Genomic DNA, 24805 nt, shown 5'->3' on the forward strand with positions numbered 1-24805 from the left:
TAAAATGTTGTATTTGCTATTTTCTCCGTTGTTTATTCCACAAGAGCATCAATAAATGTCAGTAAATTTGATTAAATGTCGATACTTTGTGCAGATTATTGATACATTGAGAATGATTTTCAAGTTTTATTTGTGTTTGTGGTGATATAAATGCTGTACCATGCAGTTTCCTAGAAAACAAGTAATAAATAGTGTCTTTTGTTGTTTTTTTTGTTTTTTTTTACAATATCAAAATAAAACCATAAAATATCACAATATAGTTTTAAGTCAATATTGCCCAACCCTATTCCACACAGATCCTTGGAAATACGTGTGACATGCAGAGCTGCAGCTGCTGTGGATGAACCAACCAGAGTTTTTCAGTTTCAAATGCAGATTTAACTGATTTTATTCCACTTTTAGTCACTAATAATTAACTTTTACCCTCCCATAAAAATGTATCATAACAAACATTTAACATTTCCATACACACGTCAAATATAAACTAAAAAATGAAAAGAACAAAAAAAAACAAAGGCCATTGACGGGATGTTCTGCTGCTGCAGCGCGGCTTCGTACGGCATGTAAAACTGTCGTCTTTTTGCCTTCCTGCATTGTGCGCTAAATATCTGGATGTAAACAATAACATGCATGTTAAAACTATAATAATATGTTTTTCTTGATGTTTGAAGATACATGAAAATATACCTTTTTCTTTGTCATCAAGTCCTTCCAGCTGTTTTTAACTGTAGCTCATGACCTGACAGTGTCCCATTACAGCTGCTGTGTTGCAGCTGCAGTTTACCTAGATGTGTAACCGTAGATCGAGTCCATTAGAACTTCACAGGAAGTGATGAATCAGACTGAAAGCTGAGCTGAACTCGCTTCCTGTCTCCTGCTTCTGAAGCCTCACAGACCCTCTGGGCTTGTTTGCTGATTTCTTTGCTAACGGTCTCCAAGTGCTGACGTCAATTAAGCTAAAATGGTTTTCAAATAATTACCTCTCTCAAAGTATTAGAGCCACCAATGTGTGAAATTACTGAGGACACTTTTAGTGTGATTGTTTTTGCGCTAAAACAAAAGAGCTCCTATTTCCCTAAAGGACTGACTTTTGAGATGTGAAGTGCCGTCACAAGGGTTTAACGTTAAAGCTGTTTTGAATTGAGCTTTAAAACATTGTTTTTTTGAGTTTTTAGAGAAATTATTCATATTGGATTTTTCCTCTCTGCTTTTAGTGCATTAAATCCACAACAGAAGTAACTTTCCTCGTTCAGAGAAAATCCCCCCGTTGCAGTCGGTCGTAAAGTTTTTACTTCATACATGATGTTGCTAATAAGTTCTTAGGCGACTTCTTTCATGAAGTCATGGCCATATGTAAAGTTTATAAATATCCAGGTCATAAGTCTGCAACCTGTGGATTTTGTGCAACAGGTAGATGATTTGTACATTGTTTTCACACATGATAAACTGGCAGACTAGGTTTGATTTGGGTCAAAAATAGCAACGTTTGTTACATTTCATTTCCACCTGCTGCGATTCTCTTTCACACTGCACTGTCTCAAAAACCTGTTCCCCTCCTCACCTGTGGGGGCGCTGCAACAGGAACCACTGAAGGACCACTGAACGACACAAAAACCTCTGAAGAAGTCATGAGCGCAACGTCCTTCTTCACGAAATGTAAACGAAAATGGAGTGGCGTCAGACTTTAGAGGTTGTAGGATTTCTCTCGTCTTTGGCTAAAAACCACGAGTCAATTTTCCTGCTTGTGCTAAGCTAGCATGTTTATTCTGGTTCTGTGTACCCAGAATGCCCTGTGCTGTAGTCCGCTTCCTGCTATTGGAGTCGTCTCCAGTCCACTTGGTGTTCACTTACGCATTCGAACCTCACCAAAGTTCACTGTAACCAAACCCAGAACGAGGTTTTAGTCGGATTACACAAAGATAAAAGATAAATCATACAACCACTAAAATCTGATGCCACTCCATTTTTATTTATATTTTATGAAGAAGGAAGTTGTGCTCAGTGTCCTTCTGAGATTTTACTGCCATTTCCTTCGGTAGTCCTTGGTACAGTGCCCCCACAGGTGAGGAGTGGAACAGGTTTTTTAATTAGTTTGTCTGACAGGGCAGCGTGAAAGCAAACTGTTACAGCTGGAATTGCAGTTCCAAATGTTGCAACCAAAATTGCAACATTTTATCCTGACTTTTTCATTATTTCTGTTATTAGAAAATTTAAAATGCATATTTTTGTGAAATGATCCATTTTATGTGTCATTCGAGGTAACGTTTTCAAGCTGATTCCCACCTTTCTTTTCAAATAAAATAATTTTTGTCGCATCAAAGCGCTTTAATTAACCTATAAAATATATTAAAGATGATTTATTACGCCGTTTATTAACCTTTTCTGAACAGATAGCCACACACAGCACATAATGACAGGATATGGAGCGTATAATCAAGCTCTGAATTATAGCACGCAGTTTGTTTCCAGTTGAGTAGCTCCTCTAAATCAAATGAAACGCCAACCTCTAAATAATTAACCTGGATGCCCAGACTGTCGTTACATTCACATAAAATTTTTACTGAGTAAAACGGGAGCGCCTTCGTCTTCTCCATTTGATGAAAATGAATCGCTGATCCTGCGCCGAGCTGCAGAATCAGCCGGGATGATTGTTGACCAACAGGATAATAACCGTAAACTTAATGAACTCAGAGTTTTGGGTTTGCTGCTGTCAAGTCGAGGAGAAATAGGAACAGCTTTGCAAATAAAAGCCTAAGCGAATAAATGTCAAGCCATATTTATCTCCTCCACCATCCATGAGATGATCAAACAAAAAGCTGAGCTGTAAACCTCCCAGCTAAAAACGCTGCAGCATCTTCCATCGCAGATTAAACTTTCATCACCGTCTGTGTGCATGTGTGTGTGTGTGTGTGTTTTCATGCGCACCGTCTCTCTTTGTCTTTTAAATTACCCACACACCATCTGGTTGAGTAATTTTTATAACAAGCCGGAGAAGGTGTCATTGCCAACCGATACAGCGATTGTGTAAGTCTGTTTTTCTACACTTCAGATGTATAAGATGCTAATGGCTGCTTGGCAGGATGAGGTGTTGATGGGATTAGTTCAGCTGAAAGGTTAATGATTCTTCAGGTAAATGTGGTTTAATGCAGACACACAAACAGCGTTAAAGACAGAAAACATGAGACCAGGACAAAAAGAAAGTTTTATTTGAGAATATAAGAAGGTTTATGGTTTAAATGATCAAGTTTTTCTTTGTTTGCAGCAGATTTTTAGCAACATTTTGTCTGTTTTTAATCGTTTTTCTGTCTAATAAAAGCTCTTATGAGCTTTATTTGTTGGATTTAGACCATCAGAACATGAAAAGCAACCCCTCTGTGTTAATACTGTCTAAATGAAGACATTATTAACCCAGCAGTTTTGGGTTTTTCATTATAGTTTAGTTTTATTTCATTGTGACATTTTGTTTGTCTAATTAATTTGCTTTCAGTTAGTTTTTAGAGTGCGTTTAGTGGTTGTTATTAGTTAAACATGGTTTTGTTTTGGTGTTTATTAGCTATGATTGTAGTTGTAGTTTTTTTCATGTTTTGGTTCATTTTTAGGTGCAGAATTTAAAAAGTATTTTATTGTATTTATGCATTTGGGTAATGCATAATCAACAGAAGACACTATTTTCAAAAAATATGGAACAACAACAGACTCTGGCATTTTACCCCAACTTTTGCGCCATCATTTTGCAGACTAGTGTAGCGTAGCCATAATAAGCTGACGTAATCTGCTTGTATGAACAAAATCTATCTTCCATCAGGTTGAAAGGCTAATAAATAGATTCATACACACAAAAAAGCATATATCTATAAGTTCAGTATGTCTAGTTAGTTTTATGTTGTTCCAGTTAGTAGTTAATTTAATTCACCCCTAACTCAGTATTTTCTATTTCTATTTGTAGATCATTTTAATTTATACGCTCTACTTTGTGTTGGACTTTCATTAAAGCACAAAATCTTGTTGTAAAACAGCAAAATGTGAAAATGTACAAGTGGCATGAATACTTTTCTGTGTAAATATTCATACAAATAAACATTATTTTGGTTTTGTGTTGATTCTTTAGTTAAAATCCATCTGTATGATTATCATCGATAGTTATACTTTCAGTTTGCTTTTATTCACGAAACCCTTGAAGGAAAAACTACATGATTTTTATGTTTATTCAGTCATTTTGCTTATATTCTGTCCTTTCAAAAAGGTTTGATAATCTGACTTGGAAAGAGATTTTTTTTGTTTTGTGACACAAAATGTTTTAGGGCTCATTTTAAAATTCAGATTTTTGCTTTTAAATGTTTTGAATTTATTTATTTTATAAGGGAACAGTGCATATTAATCCACATGGGCATCCAAGAAAGGCTGATTTTCATCTAATCTCCGGCAGGTTGATGATTAAAAAATTACAATTAACATGGATAACAAGCATGGCCAATAATATCTGGCAAATTTCAATGTGCAGCTAAAAGTAATGTAGCTAACAGTTCACATTTATAATAATAATAATAAAAACAAGTCACATTTGTGTGGAGAAAATCATGTAAAATCATGAAATGAAGTTTTAATGATTGTTTTGACTCCGGCTCACCTTCTAATGTATGTTTTTAGTAATTGCGTCCTTTAAAGAAAATTTGTAGTCTTTCTTTAACACCCGTCAACATCTATGGTCTGACTTTTTAACATTTTTTGTTTTCTTTCCTTCTGCTTCACTCAGGTTATTGCAGAAGAAGGTTTTGGTTCAATTACAACAGAAATCACTGAAGCCAAACCGTTTTATTACGCTGAGGATTACCACCAGCAGTACCTGAGTAAAAACCCACACGGATACTGCGGCCTGGGCGGGACGGGAGTCACCTGTCCCATCGGACTCAGGGAAAAGTCCTGAGGAATCCTCACCCATCTGTAAAACACCCATCGTCAAACCAACCCACCTAATGTTGTCCTGCTTCTTATCATACAGGATTTTTAAATTCTTGCTTTGTACATCTGTAAGGCTGAATTCTTTTTGAAAAAATTGTGAAATATCTTTTTTTTTCTTTTTTTTTGTTAGGACTATTTTTATAGTCTGTTTAATGAGTTGTTTTAAATCATACATGCATATAGAATAATAGAAGATATGCAGTTTGTTTTGAATAAAGCAACCTCTGAAATTAGACATGTTGAGTTTTTTCTTGCACTAAACTTTCCTGCTTTGTTTGAAAATGTATTTTTGCTGAAATAAAATCGACACAATTCCATTTGGTGCAGGTTTATTCATGAAAACATTTCACTTGTGCAGAATGTTGGTTCTTAGCACTTTGACAAAATCCTTCAATGAACTGCTTTTTTTTCCAAATAGATTAGAAATATTCAACAAAAAAAAACACAAATAGACAAAATTTCCACACATAATTTGTTTTAATAAGACAAAATGTTTCTTGACAGGATGAATGATTGATGAGAGTAAATTAAATTGGAAGTTGTTGGTTTTTCACTTTTATAAAAGGTTTTAGTTTATTAGCAGCTTCACTCGATTGCATTTACTTGAGTAACTTTTTTTAAAGTACTTCAGGAGTATTTTTACTAGGCTGCGCATTTTTACTTTTACTTGAGTAATTTAATTCTGAAGTATTTCTACTCGAGTAAAATTTCTGGATTTTCTACCCACTGAATGAAAAACAAACATGTTTTAACCAGAAATTTACGAGACTTGGACACACCTGCAGTTTTTGTTAAAGTTTTTTTATTGAAAGAAACTAATTTGGGAAATTTGTCTTTTACCTGGTTTTGTTATTTTTTAGTTACTTGTATGAATTATTGTCATTTTGGACCTTAAAATACTAAAATGTCCATTTATTTTTTTATATTTTGGTCCATCTGATGACTTTATTTTTAAATATTAAATAATTGATAATTTGATCAGTTTCTCAGTACTAGTGTAAACTCTTTGTCTAATACTTTTTTACTCGAGTAAAATCCTAGGCTACTCTGCCACCTCTGTTTGTGTTAAACTAAATATCCTCTATGCACATTGAAGTTGCCCATCTATATATAAAATCTGGGTGATCGGTGTCATAAAGGTGAGATCAGATGATTTATTGTAAATATTTGCTCTGTAGTGTTCTGTGTGCATGTTGTGTCGTGAAATGACCTCTTTCCTCTGATCTTTGCCCGAAGCCATGTTCCGGTCCAGGCCTCATCTGTCATCACTGTTAATCTCCAAGCATGTGTGTTTCTCTACACTACATGCACACGTGTGTGTTTGGATGCAAACTCACACACACCCCAGCAGGAGGAGAAAATATTGGACGCCTCCGAAGCCTGGCGCCGACATCACACAGCAAACCAAGGAAGAGTCGGGTCTCTTTGGAGATGGCAGAGCGCCACCTTGGATCTCTGCTGGCTTGGACTGCAGCTTCACTGGCTCTTGGAAGCTGATCTGGAGCACTATTTTTGGAATAAAGTGGGTATTATCAGCAATATTAAGCAACTCTGCCATTTGAAAGCAAATTTGAAATCATTTCCTCATGTCAAAAACTTTTACGTCTCATTTCATTCTCGGTAATTTAGACCAGAAGAACTTAAAGGGGAAGTGTGATGTGTTTTCCAGGCCATTTTATAGCGTAATGAAGTAACTAAATTACCTTTAATTTTGATAAAAATGTTAAATATAACAAATATGACTTGAAAGAAATTTGTCCTTGTAATTTAACGCTTTTCTGAAACAACATGGCTCCTCTATTAACCCTTAAACAACATTTTTACCAATGTTACTGAGAAGTAGCTCCTATAAGGAGCTCAGTTCCAGCAGGTGTTTGCTAATTGCTGCTGGCTAGTCTGAAGGAGCTGAGTGAGGGAGGGCTGCTCTGTGAGCAGGAAGCTGGTAAACTGCAGCTCTGAGGAGGAGCCGCATCTCGAAGGCGGGGCTAGGTCCACCCAGGCGTTTTGCAAGGCTGAATGGTTGCCATGGAGATTAAAGGATTTCTCAAACATGCACGAGAAATCCTGCAATGTTTTGATGACAGAACAGCATTAAAACATGAAGTTAAGCTAATAAAAAAAAGGATATTTTACCTTATACAATACAATTCAATAGTTTTGTTACTTAGCATGTAGCGCCCTCTACAGTTATTGGCCACACAAATAAAAGATCTAATGCAGATCATTACACTTATAAGTACAACTTTTTGATTAATGGGAGGAACATGAGACAAAGTTTTCCATCATCTGAGATCCCAAAGTGACTCTGGAGGAGCTGCAGAGATCAACAGCTCACATAAGAGAATCTATTTACTTCATAAAACTATAGAACAATAAGATTACTGAATTCTTAAAAGGAAGTAAAAGAAATTCCCCCAAAATGTGTCCTTTAGGTAAAACACCAACTCTGATGTTTAGAGAAGGTAAAACTATTTTATAATATTATCTTTGTTGGTATCTGAGTTGTTTTCTCCACAGACAATCTAGATTTTTGTTGATCTGATGATTTTGGGTGTTCAAATATTCCAAAATCAAACTTTGTCTCAAAAGGGGAAAGCAACATTATTAGTTTTTATTAAGATCATGTTTTAAATGAGCTGACAAATAACGTTACCGTCCTCATTTAGTTTGTAAGCTTATCATAAAATGCCAGTAGTTTGTTGAATTTGAATTTGTCCCTGGTTTAAACTCTGGCCTCTGCTGCCCCCTGGAGGTGAGTGTACAGCATGATCATGTTTCAATAACAATAACGCAGAAATAAACATTTTCCTTTGACCCAGAAAATATTTATCCGAGAAGATTTCGCCTGTTTTTGATGTTTGTCACTCTTCAACTCTGATCCTATAAATCGCAGTTTTAGAAACAGTCGTAGTTATTTTTTTTCTACACTTTCCTCTTTATTGTGTTTGTTGTGATAACATTCACTCACTGTTTAAAACCCGTTAGCTCGTTTTTGTGAAAAAGTTTCCAATTTTGTTTCCATGGTTTTCCCCTTTTTAATTCTCTGCGCCACCGTTTCTCATCAAAGTTTCCATCTTTAAACCCTGATGACCAGGAATGCTGACCCGTTATGTCGGAGGTTCTTCAAAAACAAAATAAAAACACCAGGGGAGGTAGACGTGGGCCAGGGACAGCGAATATGGCAGGCCTTTTTAATATATAATCGATTTCACTGCTTACATTGTAATTACGGACATAAAATGTCCTGCCATACTGGGATAGCAGCTAATTTCACACTGACCAACGTCAGACCTGCCCGCCGGGAAACATCCCGGATCTCCTGATTAGCCAGTCGGGAAGGTCAAAACATTACTCCAAATCATACACTTTAAAGTTCAATCCTACCAAATGGAGTTGAAATCATCTGAATTTAAACAATTAATAAAACAAATATCCTGTTTTATTAATTTTTCATTATTTGTTTTCTTTTTAACCAAAGATAATTCTGCTGAATCTGAAAGTTTGTTTTCTTACCACTAGAGGGCAGTAGTTTATCAGTTTACAGTGGAGTTTGCAAAGCAGCAAAACCAACGAGCAACAATCATTAGGGAAAATTAGACAAGAGTTTTATAATCCAAGCAGCCTGTTAAGGTTTACAGATGAGATGCTGATTTCTCGTTTTGGAACTAATCCTTTTGGGTCAGAATTTAGACATAGAATGTCTAAAAATTACTTTCCGACTGTATTTCAAGACCTAAATGCATTACACAACTTTTTTCTTGCTTGGGTGGTCAGAGAGAGAAGCCCATTTCAAAATACATCAGAAGCACCAAACTCAACGCCGCTCTGAGTTTTTGTTATGCTTTGCATATCTATGTTTATGTTATCATACTTTTTCCTCTGAGTTGTTGATGGTTTCCAGATATTTTCCTGCTTAGACCTGTGGGCTCCAGCTTAGCAGCCACCTCCACATTTACTCTTGCAACACTGCACAGTGTAAAAGTGTCCACACCTTCACTGTTTTCTGTGAATGTGTAATTGCAGATAATACAATCTAAACCAACTTCTGCAATTGCTTGCAAAATAAAAATGGAAATTTGAGCCTCAAGAGATACAAGTAACATCAATATTTAGATGTTGCAAGGAAGGCTTCATTAGGATGGTTTGGAGATTTTTCTTTTTGGGTGTTTGGAGAAAATGAATGAGAAAACTCCCAGACTCCTTCCTGAGTGGGTTGTATTTACAGCAGCCTTATACAAAGCTCTTCAGTCAGCATCACAGACCATAAATAATCTAATTCGGATAAACAACACCACATGAATTGTTAGAGTAAAGCATAAAAAGATTTATTTGACATTTTTGTAGCCGTGGCTGAAACATGAAACAGATTCAACAACATGAACAGTCAAATAAAGTGATGACAAAACTGGAGGCAAAATGGCCAGTCAACATTTATGACTCAGAAAGAAAAAGTTCAACACTTCAAAGTCTTAAACAATGAGCTGGGCTCCTTTTTTTTACTAACCTGCAAAATATACCTAAAAAAAAATCTCAACTCTTTCACTTATGGTTTGGAATAAATTTAAATAAATATGTAAGTTCTTGGATATATAAATATTTACATCATAAACTATATTACTTGAACACAAAAATGTAAATATTTTAACCAAAAGATGAGACCGATCTAAACACCCGAACTGGTTTATATGTTTTGACTTGAACAAACATCACAGGATTAAACATACTTCACACGAAGAGCTAATGTGTAAAGTAATGGAGGCCCTACGGTGAAAAAAGTGCAGAAGCATTTCCACTAGATTGCCTCATCAAGTTGATTTTTTTATCCAAGTGGATAAAATATCAACTTGGATTAAAATGCAACAAAACAAAATGTAGACTTTAAAATGTAAAAATCGGAAAGGTTATTATCCCACAGCAAGCAGGTTTATTTCTTGAAACTTTCCTAATAATAACTAGGGAGTCTACTGGATCTCACATGTTGTGTTTCTGAAGTTAACACGTTATTTTTTTAAACTTAAAGGCTACTTTTACCAACATTTAGAAAGTTAGGTTTAAGTTCCTGAAAGTAAAAGTTACTGTCCTGACACATAAGAACTTCTCCGAAATTCACAGGTTACATTTGTAAAACTTGAGGCTCTTTATCTATAACTACAAAGCTACTATCAAGGAATACACACGTTATTTTTCTCAAATTGATGTTACTTCATTGACACTAACAAGTTAAAAAGTAAAGGTACTTTTTCTGAAACTCACAGTTTGCTTTCCTGGAGCTCACAGACTTTTATACTATGAAACTTTAACTTTTAATCCCCATAATTTAAAAGTTTACATTTAGGTTCCTGAAACAGGTCACTCTCTGAAATTGTTGTTACTTTTCTACAATTCACAGATCACCTTCCTAAAACTTGCATGTTAATTTACTGCAGTGTTTCTCAGTTCCGGTCCTCTCGCCCCCTGCCTTGTATGCTTTAAGGCAGGGGTGTCAAACTCCAGTCCTGAAGGGCCGCTGTCCTGCAGTTTTTAGATGTGCCACAGGTACAAAACACCTGAATCAAATGGCTTAATTACCTCCTCAGTTCTCCAGAGCCTTGCTAATTACTTAATTATTCTATTCAGGTGTGGTGCAGCAGAGGCACTTCTAAAAGTTGCAGGACACCGGCCCTCGAGGACTGGAGTTTGACACCCCTGCTTTAAGGGTTTCTCTTCTGCCAAACACCTGGATTTAATCTGTGGATGACTAACAGCAGGGGCGCAACTACACATTATTCAGGTGGATGCGAAAACATAAAGGGAAGGGAATTGAGAAGCACTGTTTTTCTGGAATTTAAAGAATTTGCTTTGAACGTAACTGTTGCCATCCTGATGGATGTTCGTACTTTTCTGAAAGTCCCAAGTTACTTTTTCCTGCAGTTTCTTGCAATTTGCTTTCCTAGAACTTAAATGTTCCCTATCTGGAACTCATGCGTTATCTGTAACTAAAAAGTTACTACCCAGGAAGTTACTTTCCTGAAATTAACAAAGTAATTTTGTGAAATGTAATGTTTATGTTCATGAAGTCTGCCATTTGCCAACTCGAAGCACATGGGATACTTTTGTGAAATTCACAGGTTAGCTTTCTGAGACTCAAATGATTTTTCTAAATGGAAGTTATGGGTCATTTCAATGACCTACTGGTAACTTTTCAGAAACAAACAATAAATTTATAAATTACTTTCCAGATATTTACAGGCTAGTTTGCTGAAACCAACTTTTTCTGCAATTTAAACATTAAAACAACTTTCATTAAAGATGTTTTTGGCAATAAGTTCATGTTTTTTCGGTGTCTGGAAAATTGGCTGCTTCGAAAACCTTCTGAATGCAACATCGCAAATCAACAGGCGCTGCACTGTTACCTAGCAACTACAGTGAAGAGACAGGAGTTTTGTTTTTGAGTAATCCTTCAAAAACCACTTTTTACATTATTGTTGGTTGTGCAGGAGGCTCCACTTATGCTTTTCAAAGACGTACGGTTGTGTAATTGCGCATCGGTTGGCAGTTATTTTCACGGGCAAGTGTAAACGTTGATTTGGGGGGGCGTGGCCAGCAGCAGCTTATTTGGATTTAAAGTGACAGGACATCCTAAAATGGCTCAAAATGAGCAAAAATGATCACACAAAAATCATTTTCTATGAATGATTTTATACAACAAATGTAATGTAACATATTTTATATATACCATGTACCTATCCTAACATTTTCAATGAAGAATAATAGGAAAATTTTAAAGCTTTGTTCCTGAGAAGATACCTTAACGGGTGGAGCAGTAGTTAAGTTTTTATGAGAGCTACATTTAAACCAGAAAAATGCACTAATTGTCATTTTTCTATCATTTGCAATGAAATCAGTTTAGCGCCTGGGACTACAGTTGTAGTTGTAGTTGCTGTAGTTCCTGTTGTTGTGACCATTGGTGTGGTCAAGGGAGACTTCAGCAGTCTCTTCCTCAGACATGGTGGGAAGAAAGTGGAGATGTAAGCTACCTTAAAGCCTGAGTTGCAGAAGCAGTAAACCAGTGGGTCCAACAAGCAGTCGGCGTAGGACAAAACCATGAGGGCGTCGTACACCTGGACCACCACATCCTCCAGCGCCTGACATTGTTTCAGCCTCACGATCAGCAGCGCCAGCCGAGCCATTGTGCACGGCAGGAAGCAGACGGAGAAGACGATGGCGACAGACAGGACGGCGAACACGGCTCTCCTCAGTTTGGCCTTTTCCCCAATCGATTTCCTCCTCAGCCGATTGATGATGCAAGTTGTGCAGTAAATGAGGATGATGAAGGGGATGATGATTTGAGAGAAGAAGACAGTCTGAAAGGGAGAAAAAGCTTATTACTCAGGATAGCAGTGCTTTATGTGGTTTGATATTGCAGGTTTTATTTTAAAATCAGTGGTGATTCCTAAAGAAATGCAGCTGTTAGTGAGTGAAGTGGAAAGATTTACCAGTGTAGGTAATAATTAATCGCCTGAATTGTTGCTTCTCTGAGAGACTAGGTTTATGTAGATAGCTGCAGGTCAACTTAAATGCAGCACTGTATGCTAAAAAGCTACATTTTGCATTTATCTTGCTTCTACCCTGTCTCTTAAATTAATATAGAATTTTTTCAAAGTACTGGGATATTTAAATATTTTTACAAATGTGTTGACTAAATGTTGACTTTCTGATTTATCTGTTTATTTAGTCTTGTTATAGAGAAACAATGTGTTTTCCTCTGCTTTGTTGGCACCTTCTAGTCATTTTGGATTTTAACCTTCTCCTTTCTTCAATGAAACTAAATATTTTACATATAAACTATATACATTTTTATTGGCCAAGGTTTTGTATTTTTGTTCAGTCTAACAACTTTGTTACCCTTAACATTAATTTCAATCAATTAGATTTTACATGTTATTATTATTATTATTATTATTATTATTATTATTATTATTATTATTATTATTATTATTATTATTATTTTAACACAATCGCATTTTATTTTTTACACACAGAAGTTGTGAGTGGAACCTTCGTATTCGCGCGTTTCTGGTACGTCCATGAATCTGACGCACAAGCGCTGTCCGCAAGTAACGGTTATGAAACAAAGCTCCTTCTCTTTGCCAGCTGTAGGTTTCTTTCTGCTTTAAAAATAATCTGAAAAAGTCTGTAAAACAAACTCTTGTTGTGTTCAAGTTGTGCTAAAAGCAGTTAGCTTATCAGCGAAGCAGTTCTGGCCTAAATTAGCATCTCAATGCTAAGTCCCTCGCTGACAGCTGTCGGCGTCCACAGTTGAAATACCAAAAAAGTTCCCTAAAATTATTAAGGATTCCTGAAATATTTGTCTTAGTTGTTGAGGTCATTTATCTATCTATTCAATAATTTGGAAACAAAAAAGGGTTAGAATTGAAAATGTTATTTTATTAATGTGTTTTTTATATTATTATTAAAATGCAATTAATTAAACACAAACCCTGAAAAATAAAAAAAAATCATAATTGAGTCCCATCACTACTTTAGACCTCTCCCATGTGGGGTAGAGACTCCTGTAGGCAGCTGGCTCCTCTGGGTTTGTATTTAATGTTTTCAGAGTAATAAAATGGCCTATATACAGAGGTGTAAGAGTGGCAGTACTTCAACATGTTTTTACTCAAATAAAAGTAAAAAAGTATTTGGTAAAAAGTCCACTCAAGTACTGAGCAACTGATCAAATTATCAATCATTTAATATTTAAAAATTACATAATCAGAAGAAACAAAATATGAACTGCAAATGTTTATATTTCCACTAATAAAAATACTCCTAAAAGTATTTTTTTTCCCCAAAACGTTACTCAGGTGAATATAATTGAGTAAATGTTACTGCCAAACTCTGCCTGTCTATGAATGATTGCCAAGTATATGGTTGTAGAAGTTGTATAAAATAATTTTTCATCATTGAATCAATGGTAAATATCTGTGCATTTAATATTGATGTGAATTAGTGAAGCCAGAATGTTACCTCTCTGAAAGCATCCGCCAAAACTTCTAGAGTCGTGGTGTTATTTCGGCCAAGGCTGTTGCAGCAATCGAATTTGTTGAGCATGGTGGGTATGGTGAGCGGCAGTAAGAACACCCATATGAGCACAGAGATCAGTGGAGACTTCTTCAGCACCTTCACACAGTTTCTCCTCCCAAGATGGACGACGCTGAAGTAGCGGTCCAGGGACAGAGTGATGAGGAAGCCGATGCTGGCCCCTCGATTGAGGAACAGCATGAAGTGCATCAGACGGCAAACGGCATCATCCTCACTGTGCCTCAGATTGTGCTGATAGTGGTGAATTTTAACAGGAAGACAGGCCACCAGCAAAAAATCAGCGACCACAATGTTGAAGAGGAACACGCTGTTATTCTTCCAGAATTTATACCTGAAGAGGAAACAGTTCACAGAACATTCAGTCAAGAGAAACAGAACGTTGATCTGCTCAGATCGTTTGGTTCCTGGCGTCTGCAGATGATTGATTGAAACTATTCTGGTTTCTCAGCAATATTATCATTGATAAAGTTTCACATGTCAGGAAATGGCTGCTATTTTTTATATTTACAGAGAACACTTTAATTCAGGAAATGTGTGATTACATCAAAAAAAAGTTAGACTGTGTTTGGCCTGTCGTGGATTGATAGAACAGTTATTGCAACATATTAATCTGGTGGCATCTTTGTTGACATGCAGCCCAATTTCTATAAACTGCACTTTGACATTTAAGCATCTGACATAAAACAGATAGCATAAAAGTTTTTTGTGTGTGTTTGCACATGCAACCTAATTTAACAGTGAATTACATGTACTTAAGTTGTTTGATATTTTATGCAGATGTTATGTTTTAAATGCTTCTCAGCAGCCTTTGCTACCAAACTTGAACCTCATAATCTAACTACATCTATACCTTAATGTCATGAAAATTTCTGCCATAAAATTTTCATCTTCGCAGCTGAAAATCGGTGATACCTGAAGATGAAGACGTAGAGCACCGAGAGGTTGAGAGGAAGTCCCAGAATGAACTCCACAGTCATCACGTAGGAGAGGACTTGGTAAGTGTCTCGATTCGGTGTAAAGCAGGTGTCATTTGGTAATATAGTAATTTTACACATTTTGATGAATCTCAAACTGAATCCTTCGTCTTCACTCTGCCACGGTCTGTCACTACAGATTTTTCTCTCTTCCCTCATAAACGTCTAATTCAACAGTTCCTTTCACAGATCCTGGCAGTGATTGAGAAACCCAGACAATCCTTCGCCATCCATGCCAAAAGATCCCAGGGGAACAGAGACGCCAAACAAACAAAAGAAATCGGACGCAGCGCAGAGAGGAGGAGAAAACACTCCGTCTGAGTGTGTGTGTTTACACTTCAGGCAAGGCTGCAACTGATCCCTCAGAGAGGAAGGACGTATATTTCATCTGGAGGTGTGGTTAAAGAGAGTGGCTCAACTAACTGTGAAACGTCAAAACTCCTTTCTTTAAAGAGGAAAATGAAACAAAAAGACTGAATTAGCCCTTGTTATGAAGAATCTGACTGGTTAGTATTTAATTTGTATTTCAACTGAAATTCCTGAAAGTTTCTCTGTTGTAGCATCATGTCGGCACTTATCGAAGTATTCCTCTCATCAGGCATCACTGAGTAAATCATGGTTTTTCTGGAAAACATTACATAAATGTCTGATGGTAAACAAAAAAGATAGATTAGATCCTGCTTTTGACCTACAAAACAAAAGATGGCAGCTGAGTATCAGAATATGCATCAAATATTAAAATATTTGAAGATGAGCAAAGAAAAGACATATTTTAAACTAGCAGCGACTCATGTTTTTCGTTTTCTTTGTCTTAATGGCTGGTGACTAGTTGCTATGGCGGTTTTATTGCAACGTGCTGCTCTAAATTTTAATGCTTCTGAAAACACTCTGAGTGTTATTGGTAGACATTGTTCACCATCCTGATGCCTTTACTTGGTTACTCATTTCCTAGATGGTAAACTCTGGAAATAATCCATGTGGTTGTAAACTTACAAGTCCCTCTCTCCACCCTTCCACCTGCAGAGCTGCTCTGGTTTGAGGGAAAAATGACAACACGTCTTACAGATCACACAATAAAACATTCTGGGCCATTAAACCTAGTTATGTATAAACACATAATTCATTTTCATCCAGAAGGTGCAATGTGCAAGATCTGAGCCTGAAAAATGAACAGGAATTTCACGTTTCAACATGGCTGCCTCACTTTCAAAAATTAACAGCTACACAGTAACACAGATTTTACAAGAACTTCTGTTTGTGGAGTACTGCAAAAAGACAATTGGTTACTTTTGAGGTCCAATGGTGAAATGAAATGCAGATAAATTGCAACTTGAACATGATTAACTCTGGATTCCAGTAGCTGTACTTGCAGCTCTCAGCTTGTACGTTTTTACTATTTAAAGATGTCTGACGTCTATACAAACTGACCTGAGGACTTTGTTCTTGAGCTAAGTTCCAGGTTAGATCTTGGGATCTTTAGAAAGTCTGCATGTGTTTACCTAAAGTAATTAAAATGAATGGAATGCATACTGGATCTGAAATATTTAAATGTCATACATCTTTTTAAATATGAACGAAGTAGTGAGCCACTTTCTTCCTGGTTTGACTCTGATTGGGTAGCAGCATTTCCTATTTAATAAATGCATAATAAATGCATCAAAACAAAGAACATAATCACATTTTCAGCTTTTTTTTTTTGGACAAAAATAAGATATAAAGTGTAGAGACAAGAATTTCATGTTTAAATGTTGTCCCATTCAAAAACTAAGGCGCAAGGCATTCTGGGTAAATGCAACCAAACAAACATCAGTCTAGCCTTAGTGTGTAGGGAGACATTGTTTGTTGTTTGTTACCAAAGACAAAACAGAAATCCTACAGCGTCTAAAATCTGACGACACTCCATTTTTGTTTACATGTCATGAAGAAGAAAGTCGTGTTCAGCGTCTTCTTCAGAGGTTTTCTTGTTTCCTTCAGTAGTTTCTCGTGTAGCGCCACCACAGGCAAGGAGGGGAACAGGTTTTTTCAATGCGGTTCGTTTGCCAGTTAAATGTGAAAGAGAATCGCAGCAGCTGAAAATAACAAATGTTGCCATTTTAGTCCCCAATCGAACCAAGTCTACCGGACTATAAGGAAAACAACCTAAAAAATAGTAAAATATGTCAACAGTTTCTGACATCAAACTTCTGATCGATGCTCCTGTGATAAACTTATTTAAAATATCCTTTTTTCAGGGTGTAGCCTACTTCTCCTGTGGCTAACTGCATGGACGGATTAGCTAGAATAAAGACAATCCTTCAAAAAGAAAATTCTCACATTCTGTTTATAGCAAACAGTGAGGGACGATCATTCAAACTGTGATTTTCAGGGGTTTGATTGGACAAGTAATGTCTGTCAGCTGCATTCCAGAACCAGATAACTTCACATTGAACGTGTCTAGTTATGTTTACTCAGAGAAATGATTCTGTTTCCACCACACCCACTGAGACAGAGGAAGGATTTATCATCCAGTGGACACTGATCACACAGAGGTGGGAGTAAACGAGCACCAGCATATTGTTTTTAAGCGCTGTGTTTATTCTCACTGCTGCTTTTGGTGCGTTTCCATTTAGAGAATGACTTCATTCAACATTAACAAATATCTTGGTGCTCATTTCAAAATCCAAACCAAAGCACTTATTGACGTATTGGAAACAAATCACACTTTAAACCGAATGCTCTATTGAAGTAAAACATTAAATTAACCTCCTGCACTAAAACATGCAGAGCTAATGATTTCCAACTTGAACTTTACTTCCTGCAAAGCATCACATATAACTTCCCTTTGCTGCTGCCTCATTATTCTGCTCTGTCACACTATTTTCTAGACATGAGGTAATATTGCACAAAACCAGTGCCACGTTACTTTTGCAACACCTCACGTACACACACACACACACACACACACACACACACACAAACACACACAGAGTGTATGCGTGTTCTGTCTTGCACCCACTGGCCAATAAACATATAGGCCCCTCCAGTTTTTCACAAATAACCGCAAAATTCACACAAAAATCAACAGATACCCACATTTTTCTGAGTTTATCAACATGTTTTTCTCAAAATTGACCAAAAACATTTGGGTTCAAGACTGACTGTCTCAGCCTTACTTGATGTCAAGTTATAGTTCATGAGCAATGGAGGATTAATAAAAGGTCACATTTAACATCATATATTAGTGCAAATATCGTAAAAATTCCTTACAAATATTTCTAAATTAGCACCACAAAATCTGTAATGTTGATAGCTGAAAACCACAAAAACAATCCTGGATGGACTGATTGGTGTGAAAAGATGTTATGCTATTCTAAGAAACACTTATTGACTGCTGAAACACCTATTTATTGATATTTTAACATTTTAATTGGTTTTTATCAATACAATCTGGCCGTTTAAGAACATTTAGGATTTAGTCGATCCAGGCATTGAAACCATCCAGGATGGTAAAAAGAAAATGTTTCCACAAATTGTAGAGATTTGGTCAAGATGTGTAATAGGATTACCTCAGTATTGTATCAATTATTCTGACTATTAATCTGATAAAAATATTGCACATTCTTTAACCACTTAATGTTACTTTAGACAATATTAAAAATGCATAAGGAAATGCAAATAAGCTATAAATGTAATTATATTTTTAAATAATCTAATTAAATTATGTTATTTTATTTAATTTAAATAATCTAATTATTGTTTATTATCTAATAAATAAACGTTTATTGCATAAAATGCAGTAACATAGCACTCCTTTAGAGGGCGCTGGATCGTTTGTAGCAAAGGATGCATGTAGAGCTCAGAAACTACAATCCAGGGTTGATGTGTTGATCATTTTTCAAATGAAAAACTGGACAGCAAAAGATTTATTCTTATTTTTCTTTATAGAATGTGAACCAAGTGAAGCTAAAACTATCTCACTCGAGGAGCTCTAAACATTTTCACAGACAAAGCCTTTTCTTTTCATCTTAAATGCAGAAATGTGTATTTTTTTAACATTAATTACGACTCTAACGATGTTGTTCTTTTAAAAAACGCCTTTTTTAGTTTTTCATTAGACTTTTAAAAATTCTCATTAACTGAGTGTCTCCAGTTCATGATTAATCGATTACTATATCATTTTAACAAGAGATTAATCAATTAATTGTTTCAGACCAGCTTGAAGTACCAGTTAGTTTTGGCTTTAACTTAAGATGTGTGATAAAAAAAAAACAGCGACTGAATGTTAAAATGTAAATAAAAATGTTGTTCAGAAAAGAATCTGTTTATGAATGTGCAGCCAAGTTAATGCAGAGTATTATTCATTTACATTTTTGCCTCCAAGAGATTTGTGTATCCTTCTGTCTTAAAGTATTTTAATCTGCTCATTTTAACAGATTAAACTAACCAAACAACACAAAGTTATGATAGTTATAATTATATGTGACGTTTTCTCCCGTTTTAGCTTGAGATTGGATGGTTGGGATATTTGTAATTTGCACATTGTGCCTGTAGATGTCACTCATACTCACATATTTAATCTTTGCTTTAATTATTTGTATCAAAAATACACATATAGATTAAATGTTTGCATAAATGAGCAAAGAGTAGAAATTAAATATGTTGTAACAACTATTTACACTATGCCTCTTGTAAACAAAAGTCATTCTTTGGATGTATGACGTCAAAGTGTTTGTCGAATATCAGTACAGAAGACATTTACTGATCATTTTACGACGTGATAACAGCAATGACAGATCGCACTGAGAAAGCACAACATTTACATTTCAGGCCACAGTTGTTGAAGGTTTGTTTGGTCCAAAGACAGGAAAATGCACTACCGAAAGAACAGAGGAACACAGCAGTGGCAGCATGATGATATGGGATTACTTTTCACAACAGACTCAACCCAGAATAAATTTAACAGATTATTTTAGGACACATAAAGACACTCATATAAAAAATACAGTATTAACACAGTAAAGAGGTGAAATTTGAGAAAAGTGAGCAAGTAAACAAGACACGCCTCCATGGTGTTGACATTTTATCCATCCATTTTCTTTCCACCCTTGTCCCTCAGTGGGGTCAGGAGGTGCTGCTGCCTCTCCAGCTAACGTTCCAGGCGAGGGGTGGGGTCACCCTGGACAGGTCGCCAGTCTGTCGCAGGGCAACACAGAGACACACAGGACACACAACCATGCACACACACACTCACTCACACCTAGGGGCAATTTGGAGAGGCCAATTAACCTGACAGTGGGAGGAAACCGGAGTACCCGGAGAAAACCCACCATGCACAGGGAGAACATGGAGACTCCATGCAGAAAGACCGGGCCGGGAATTGAACCCAGAACCTTCGTGCTGCAAGGCAACAGCTCTACCAACTGCGCCACTGTGCAGCACCGTTGACATTTTATGTGCTTGTAAACTTTGGGATAGTATCGGATACCAGCAAACTGTTTGTTAGGAGAAACCATCTGACTCTTTGTCAATATTTACTCTTTTTTATGGTTCCCCAGACTAAAAGTGCAGGTGTGACCTTTAGGGAATTAAAACTGTTGCCGGTTGATTCATGTTTCGACCCAGAGGTTGAAATTTTATCCTGGGAAGACAGTTGGGTAATATTCCATAAAGGCTGTGACTCATGGACGTCAGCGTCAGATGCAACAGATTACAGATTATCTAGAGGAGTTTTAGTCTATTTTTTAACCAGACACAGAGCAACTTACTCATCATTTCTCACCTGTATTACTAAAATGATGGAGTTTATTCAGCTGGGCTTGTTCCGTCACAGGGGGATACGTCACCTGTCTAGGTAAGAAGGAGGAGTCATTACTTCTGCTGTAATTCAGGGAAGTTTAAAGTCGTATTTTGTGATTATGTTGCAAACTGTTAAAACAGTGAAGCAGATCCCAGCAAAATCACACACAGTAACCGTTAAATCTCATAAAAATGACTGTAAATGTCAGAAAGAGAGGTAGATAACAAACTTAACTTTGATTTGCTTTGCTAAAACAATGACTACAGACTCATTGCATAAGTATGGTTGCTACTCAAAGCACCCTTGCATTTAGATTTTCAGGATAAAAATATTCTCTTAACAGTTTCTGCTACAGATTTGAACAGAGGATTCCTGTAGCAGGAAGGAGTTCTGTAACTCATCTCACAGTTCAAGAAGAAAACAAAAACAGATGTGCATATTTTACTCACAACTCCGTTGAAAAAGTACTGGCAATATAAAAAACAATAAAAAATCTTTCTGAACTTCTTAAGTCAACATCAGTAGAAGCTTTAAATCTAGAATTATGACCACATTAGCACTTCTTTTTACATCTAGGATATAAAATGAATTTAAATATTCCTCATGTTTTTGATCTTCACAGCATAATTTAACATAAAGTCTCTCTTGGGCCTCATATCCGAGGCACAGTCAGTCTGGTTGCTGCACAGCAGCTATCGGCTCATAAACACCCAGCAGGACTTGAAGTCACTTTGTTGCGTTCCAACTGTGTTGTGTTTCCTGTTGAGCTGCTGATTTGCTCCGGGGTTTCTTTCACGCAAAAAGATAAGTAATTGGAGACATAAAGCGCTTTAAACTTGGTGCTACAGAAGCAGTAAACCACCGGATCCAGCAGACAGTCCAGGTAGGAGAGAACCATAAGGCCGTCAAATACGGCTTCTGCGTTAAGCTCGTGATATTCATCGTAATCCTCATGGCCTTTGACCCTAAAGAACAGCAGCACCACCCTGGCGATGGTGCACGGCAGAAAACAGAAGGAGAAAACCACCATGACGGTGGTCACGAGAAGAACTGCTCTCCTTAGCTTCGTCTTATCCCCAACGGTTTTCTTCTTCAGTCGATTGACGATGCGAACGGTGCAATAGACCAGGATGACGAAGGGAATGACGATCTGGATGAAGAAAACTGTCTCTCTGGCTATGTCCTCAGTTTTCTGGAAAAATAATAAAACAAAAAACAAATTGAGATTGTCATAAACACCAACAGCCCAACAGAATGTTCATTAAAAAAATCAGCCAGTAGTTTGACAAACTTTCCCAAGACTTTCAGCCAAATGATTGACTCATTTTCTTATTTTCAAATTATTGCATTGTATAACCGAGATGATACTGAAAAGTATCATCAGAACTTATTGCAATACTGTCATAAGCTGTGACTCTTTTTCCTACAAAGGAGGTAAACTGGTTGCAAAAGAGTTTCAATGTAAGATTTCATAGATCTTTTATGAATCACATTTTCTGTGTTTTTCCCATTTCACCCATTTCAGTGGTGATGCAAACAAGAAAAGAGCCTTACCGCCTCCCAAGAAGTCTTATTTTCCGTGTTAGTCGTGTTATCGTTGTCGAGGCTGTTGCAGCAGTCAAAGTTCCTCATCATGGTGGGAATGGTGAGAGGCAGAAGCAACAACCAGATGAATATTGAGATGTAGGGAGATTTCTTCAGAACTTTTAGGAGGTTTTTTCTGCTTGGATGCACCACGTTATAATATCGATCGATAGAGATCACCGTTAGGAATGCGATGCTGGCGCCACGATTTAAAAACAACATAAACAGCATCGCTTTGCAGATGAACTTATCCTCGCTCCTCCTGTTTCCATTAATGAAGCTATGAGCCTCGATTGGCAAACAGATCAGCAGCAGAATGTCAGCCAGCACCAGGTTGAAGAGGAAAATGTTGTTGCTGTTGGATTTCCAGAACTTGAGCTTGAATATGAAGAGGTGGAGGACCGATGCGTTCAGAGGCAAAGCCAAGATAAAAATCACAATCATCACAGCTGCGTAGAACTTATACAAATCCTTGTTATCAACAGGACAGGTGCTGTTTGATGTAGTCATGTCTACAAATAAGAAAATATCAGAGATGTAGAAAAACTGAAGAGCAAATTGTTCCATAAAATGTTGAGGTCAGCTGGTAGATCAAGCCTTACCTTCCAAAGAACAGAGAAATCCTGTTGAACAAGTTTCTTCTTTGCCTTTGTTATGGTTCAGAGCTCTGGTTTCAGCCCTGCTGTGTGTGTAAAAAGTCGCCTTTTAAAAAGTTTCAGTCCTACTCTGTGCGACGGGATCCGCGCTGGAAGCCTTTCCTGCAGTAGCTCAGGTCCACTGAGCAACATCCCCTCTGAGTTTTTGCTCTCTCCTGAATCTGTGGCTGCTCCTCATTGGCTGAGGAGGTGAGTCATCAGCTGCTTTTCCACTTTTGGATTAAAAGCTCCAGAACCAGTTTGCAACATCTCATTCATAGTTCTGCTTCTGTTAGAGGGGCTAAGCAAAACCTGGCTGCATCTAAAACAAAACTTCGAAGTGCTTGGATTCCTGAATGCCCAACTGGAAACTTGTGAGGCCTTGACATGTCGAAGTAAGAGTCACGTCAAGGCATGTTAACGTGACCTAACTTGAAAGCCAGCTGGAGCAGAAATAAGACATTTCACCTTTCAGCAGAGCATGCCATGGTTTCCTGGTGCAAGCTGTGAGACGGTTGATCGTCTGAGTAAATCCCAGAAGCTGCAGTTTGTCCCAAGACTGAGTTTTTGACAGCGACTCAATGTCACTTTAAAAATTTGTGCTCTGAAGGGATATTTAAAGAAAACCTCCTCAGAGAGTATGCAGATATGGGTCTCTGGGAATTAAGGAAAAGCCTACACACTGCTGTCGGTCTATGTACAGGAAAGTAAATGAAGCTTTGAGGAATGTTGCATCCTGAAGGAGAAACAATGCACATAAAATGGAGGTTTGCCTTCGGGCCTCAAACTCTGCATACTTTGAACGCCTTTTCTACTCCAGCAACAAGTTCAGACAATGTTGCAGATTGAAACATGTCAACAAGGTCTGGTTTCAGAGTGGGGCTCCTTCCCGGACATAAAAGTGAAGTTTAGATGATTAAATCACTCCAGATAGTGTGGATAGACCCAAATCTTTGTTTCTTTAATTCTAGTAATAATGTTGATATTAATCATCTTTTGCCAGCATAAAACTGGAAAAACAAAGCATTATCATGCAATTCTGAAAGAAGAAAATTACTTTTATTCTCCATTTGAGTTGATTCTTACTCAGATAAACTTGATACACTACAGAACAGACAACTTTAAAAACTCAATGCTCAGTATTTGTGGGGAATTCGCCTATTCACAGATGCTTTTCATAGGAACATAATATTTATAGATTGGGAAGCTGAAATTCATCAACTTTCTTGGCATTAATAGGCTGTAAGGAACACTGTAAACTTTACCTTTTGCAGAACAATAGACACCATCACAGAGGCACACAATCATTTAGAAAGACCAGTCTGTTCTGGACCTTTAGAGAAAGCCTATAGAAAGGCCTCAGGCTAGGATTGCTGCAAGGCAACAGTGCTGCCAACTCTGTCTGTTCGGCTACATTTCACACAGTGGCACACAACTTTTATAAAATCGTGGTTGATGAACTTTCTCTGCTGTCAAAATCCAGAGCATAGAAGGTAGGAGAACATTCATCTATTTATAAATCCCAGAGTTAAAGCAAAAACCCATCGATGATAAATAGAGGATTTTGAACTAAACAATAAAAACAGGGTTTTTTTCTGCGGTTTATGAAGAAAATGCACCTACAAATGACCAATAGTTTATGTAGAATGAGTGATTCCTAGAAATATCACACTGAACTCTTAATCCTGTTACTGAAGAGCACCAACGTGGAAACTTCAGAGTTTAAACTCTGATTATTTAACCCAGTGGACATTTAATAGAGTTTTATTGAGGATGAGAAAAATATGCAGCCAGCT

General features: G+C 36.9%; 3 protein-coding genes and 1 long non-coding RNA gene across 6 annotated transcripts in view; 2 read left to right on the top strand and 2 right to left on the bottom strand.

Annotated features, from left to right (window-relative positions):
• msraa (methionine sulfoxide reductase Aa) overlaps positions 1 to 5194 on the top strand; it is a 36479-nt gene extending 31285 nt beyond the window's left edge. For all 3 annotated transcript variants that reach the window (XM_008397207.3, XM_017302300.2, XM_017302301.2), the window contains one exon: positions 4754 to 5194. In XM_008397207.3, coding sequence (XP_008395429.1) covers positions 4754 to 4924 — 171 coding nt within the window. In that variant the 3' untranslated portion in view covers positions 4925 to 5194. The remainder of the gene's footprint in view (positions 1 to 4753) is intronic.
• Positions 5195 to 9259: 4065 nt separating this feature from the next.
• Positions 9260 to 15246, bottom strand: LOC103457230 (hydroxycarboxylic acid receptor 2-like). Its single transcript, XM_008397208.3, has 3 exons — positions 14953 to 15246; positions 13966 to 14371; positions 9260 to 12302 (listed from the first exon to the last, which is right to left on the bottom strand). Exons 1-3 carry the CDS (start codon positions 15171 to 15173, stop codon positions 11814 to 11816), a joined length of 1116 nt encoding a protein of 371 aa, XP_008395430.3. The 5' UTR covers positions 15174 to 15246; the 3' UTR covers positions 9260 to 11813.
• LOC108165742 (uncharacterized) lies at positions 12964 to 15319 on the top strand. Its single transcript, XR_001776069.2, has 3 exons — positions 12964 to 13094; positions 14936 to 15035; positions 15204 to 15319. It is a non-coding gene; the product is annotated as an uncharacterized LOC108165742 (long non-coding RNA).
• A 4245-nt stretch (positions 15320 to 19564) lies between these two features.
• Positions 19565 to 23985, bottom strand: gpr31 (G protein-coupled receptor 31). Its single transcript, XM_081602175.1, has 3 exons — positions 22977 to 23985; positions 22345 to 22886; positions 19565 to 21982 (listed from the first exon to the last, which is right to left on the bottom strand). The coding sequence occupies exons 2-3, from the start codon at positions 22882 to 22884 to the stop codon at positions 21491 to 21493; spliced, it is 1032 nt and encodes a 343-aa protein (XP_081458301.1). The 5' UTR covers positions 22885 to 22886; positions 22977 to 23985; the 3' UTR covers positions 19565 to 21490.
• Positions 23986 to 24805: the final 820 nt, after the last annotated feature.

This window comes from Poecilia reticulata, chromosome 21 (assembly GCF_904066995.2).
Source record: "Poecilia reticulata chromosome 21, P_reticulata-male-v2, whole genome shotgun sequence".
Taxonomy (NCBI): domain Eukaryota; kingdom Metazoa; phylum Chordata; class Actinopteri; order Cyprinodontiformes; family Poeciliidae; genus Poecilia; species Poecilia reticulata.

Coding starts and splice junctions, on each gene's coding strand:
- LOC103457230 (XM_008397208.3), bottom strand. CDS start 15,173: ATGAGGGAAGAGAGAAAAATCTGTAGTGACAGACCGTGGCAGAGTGAA. Junction 14,372..14,952: donor CTCTACGTCTTCATCTTCAG/GTATCACCGATT, acceptor TTTCCTCTTCAG/GTATAAATTCTGGAAGAATA. Junction 12,303..13,965: donor TGGCGGATGCTTTCAGAGAG/GTAACATTCTGG, acceptor TCTCCCTTTCAG/ACTGTCTTCTTCTCTCAAAT.
- gpr31 (XM_081602175.1), bottom strand. CDS start 22,884: ATGACTACATCAAACAGCACCTGTCCTGTTGATAACAAGGATTTGTAT. Junction 21,983..22,344: donor ATAAGACTTCTTGGGAGGCG/GTAAGGCTCTTT, acceptor TTATTTTTCCAG/AAAACTGAGGACATAGCCAG.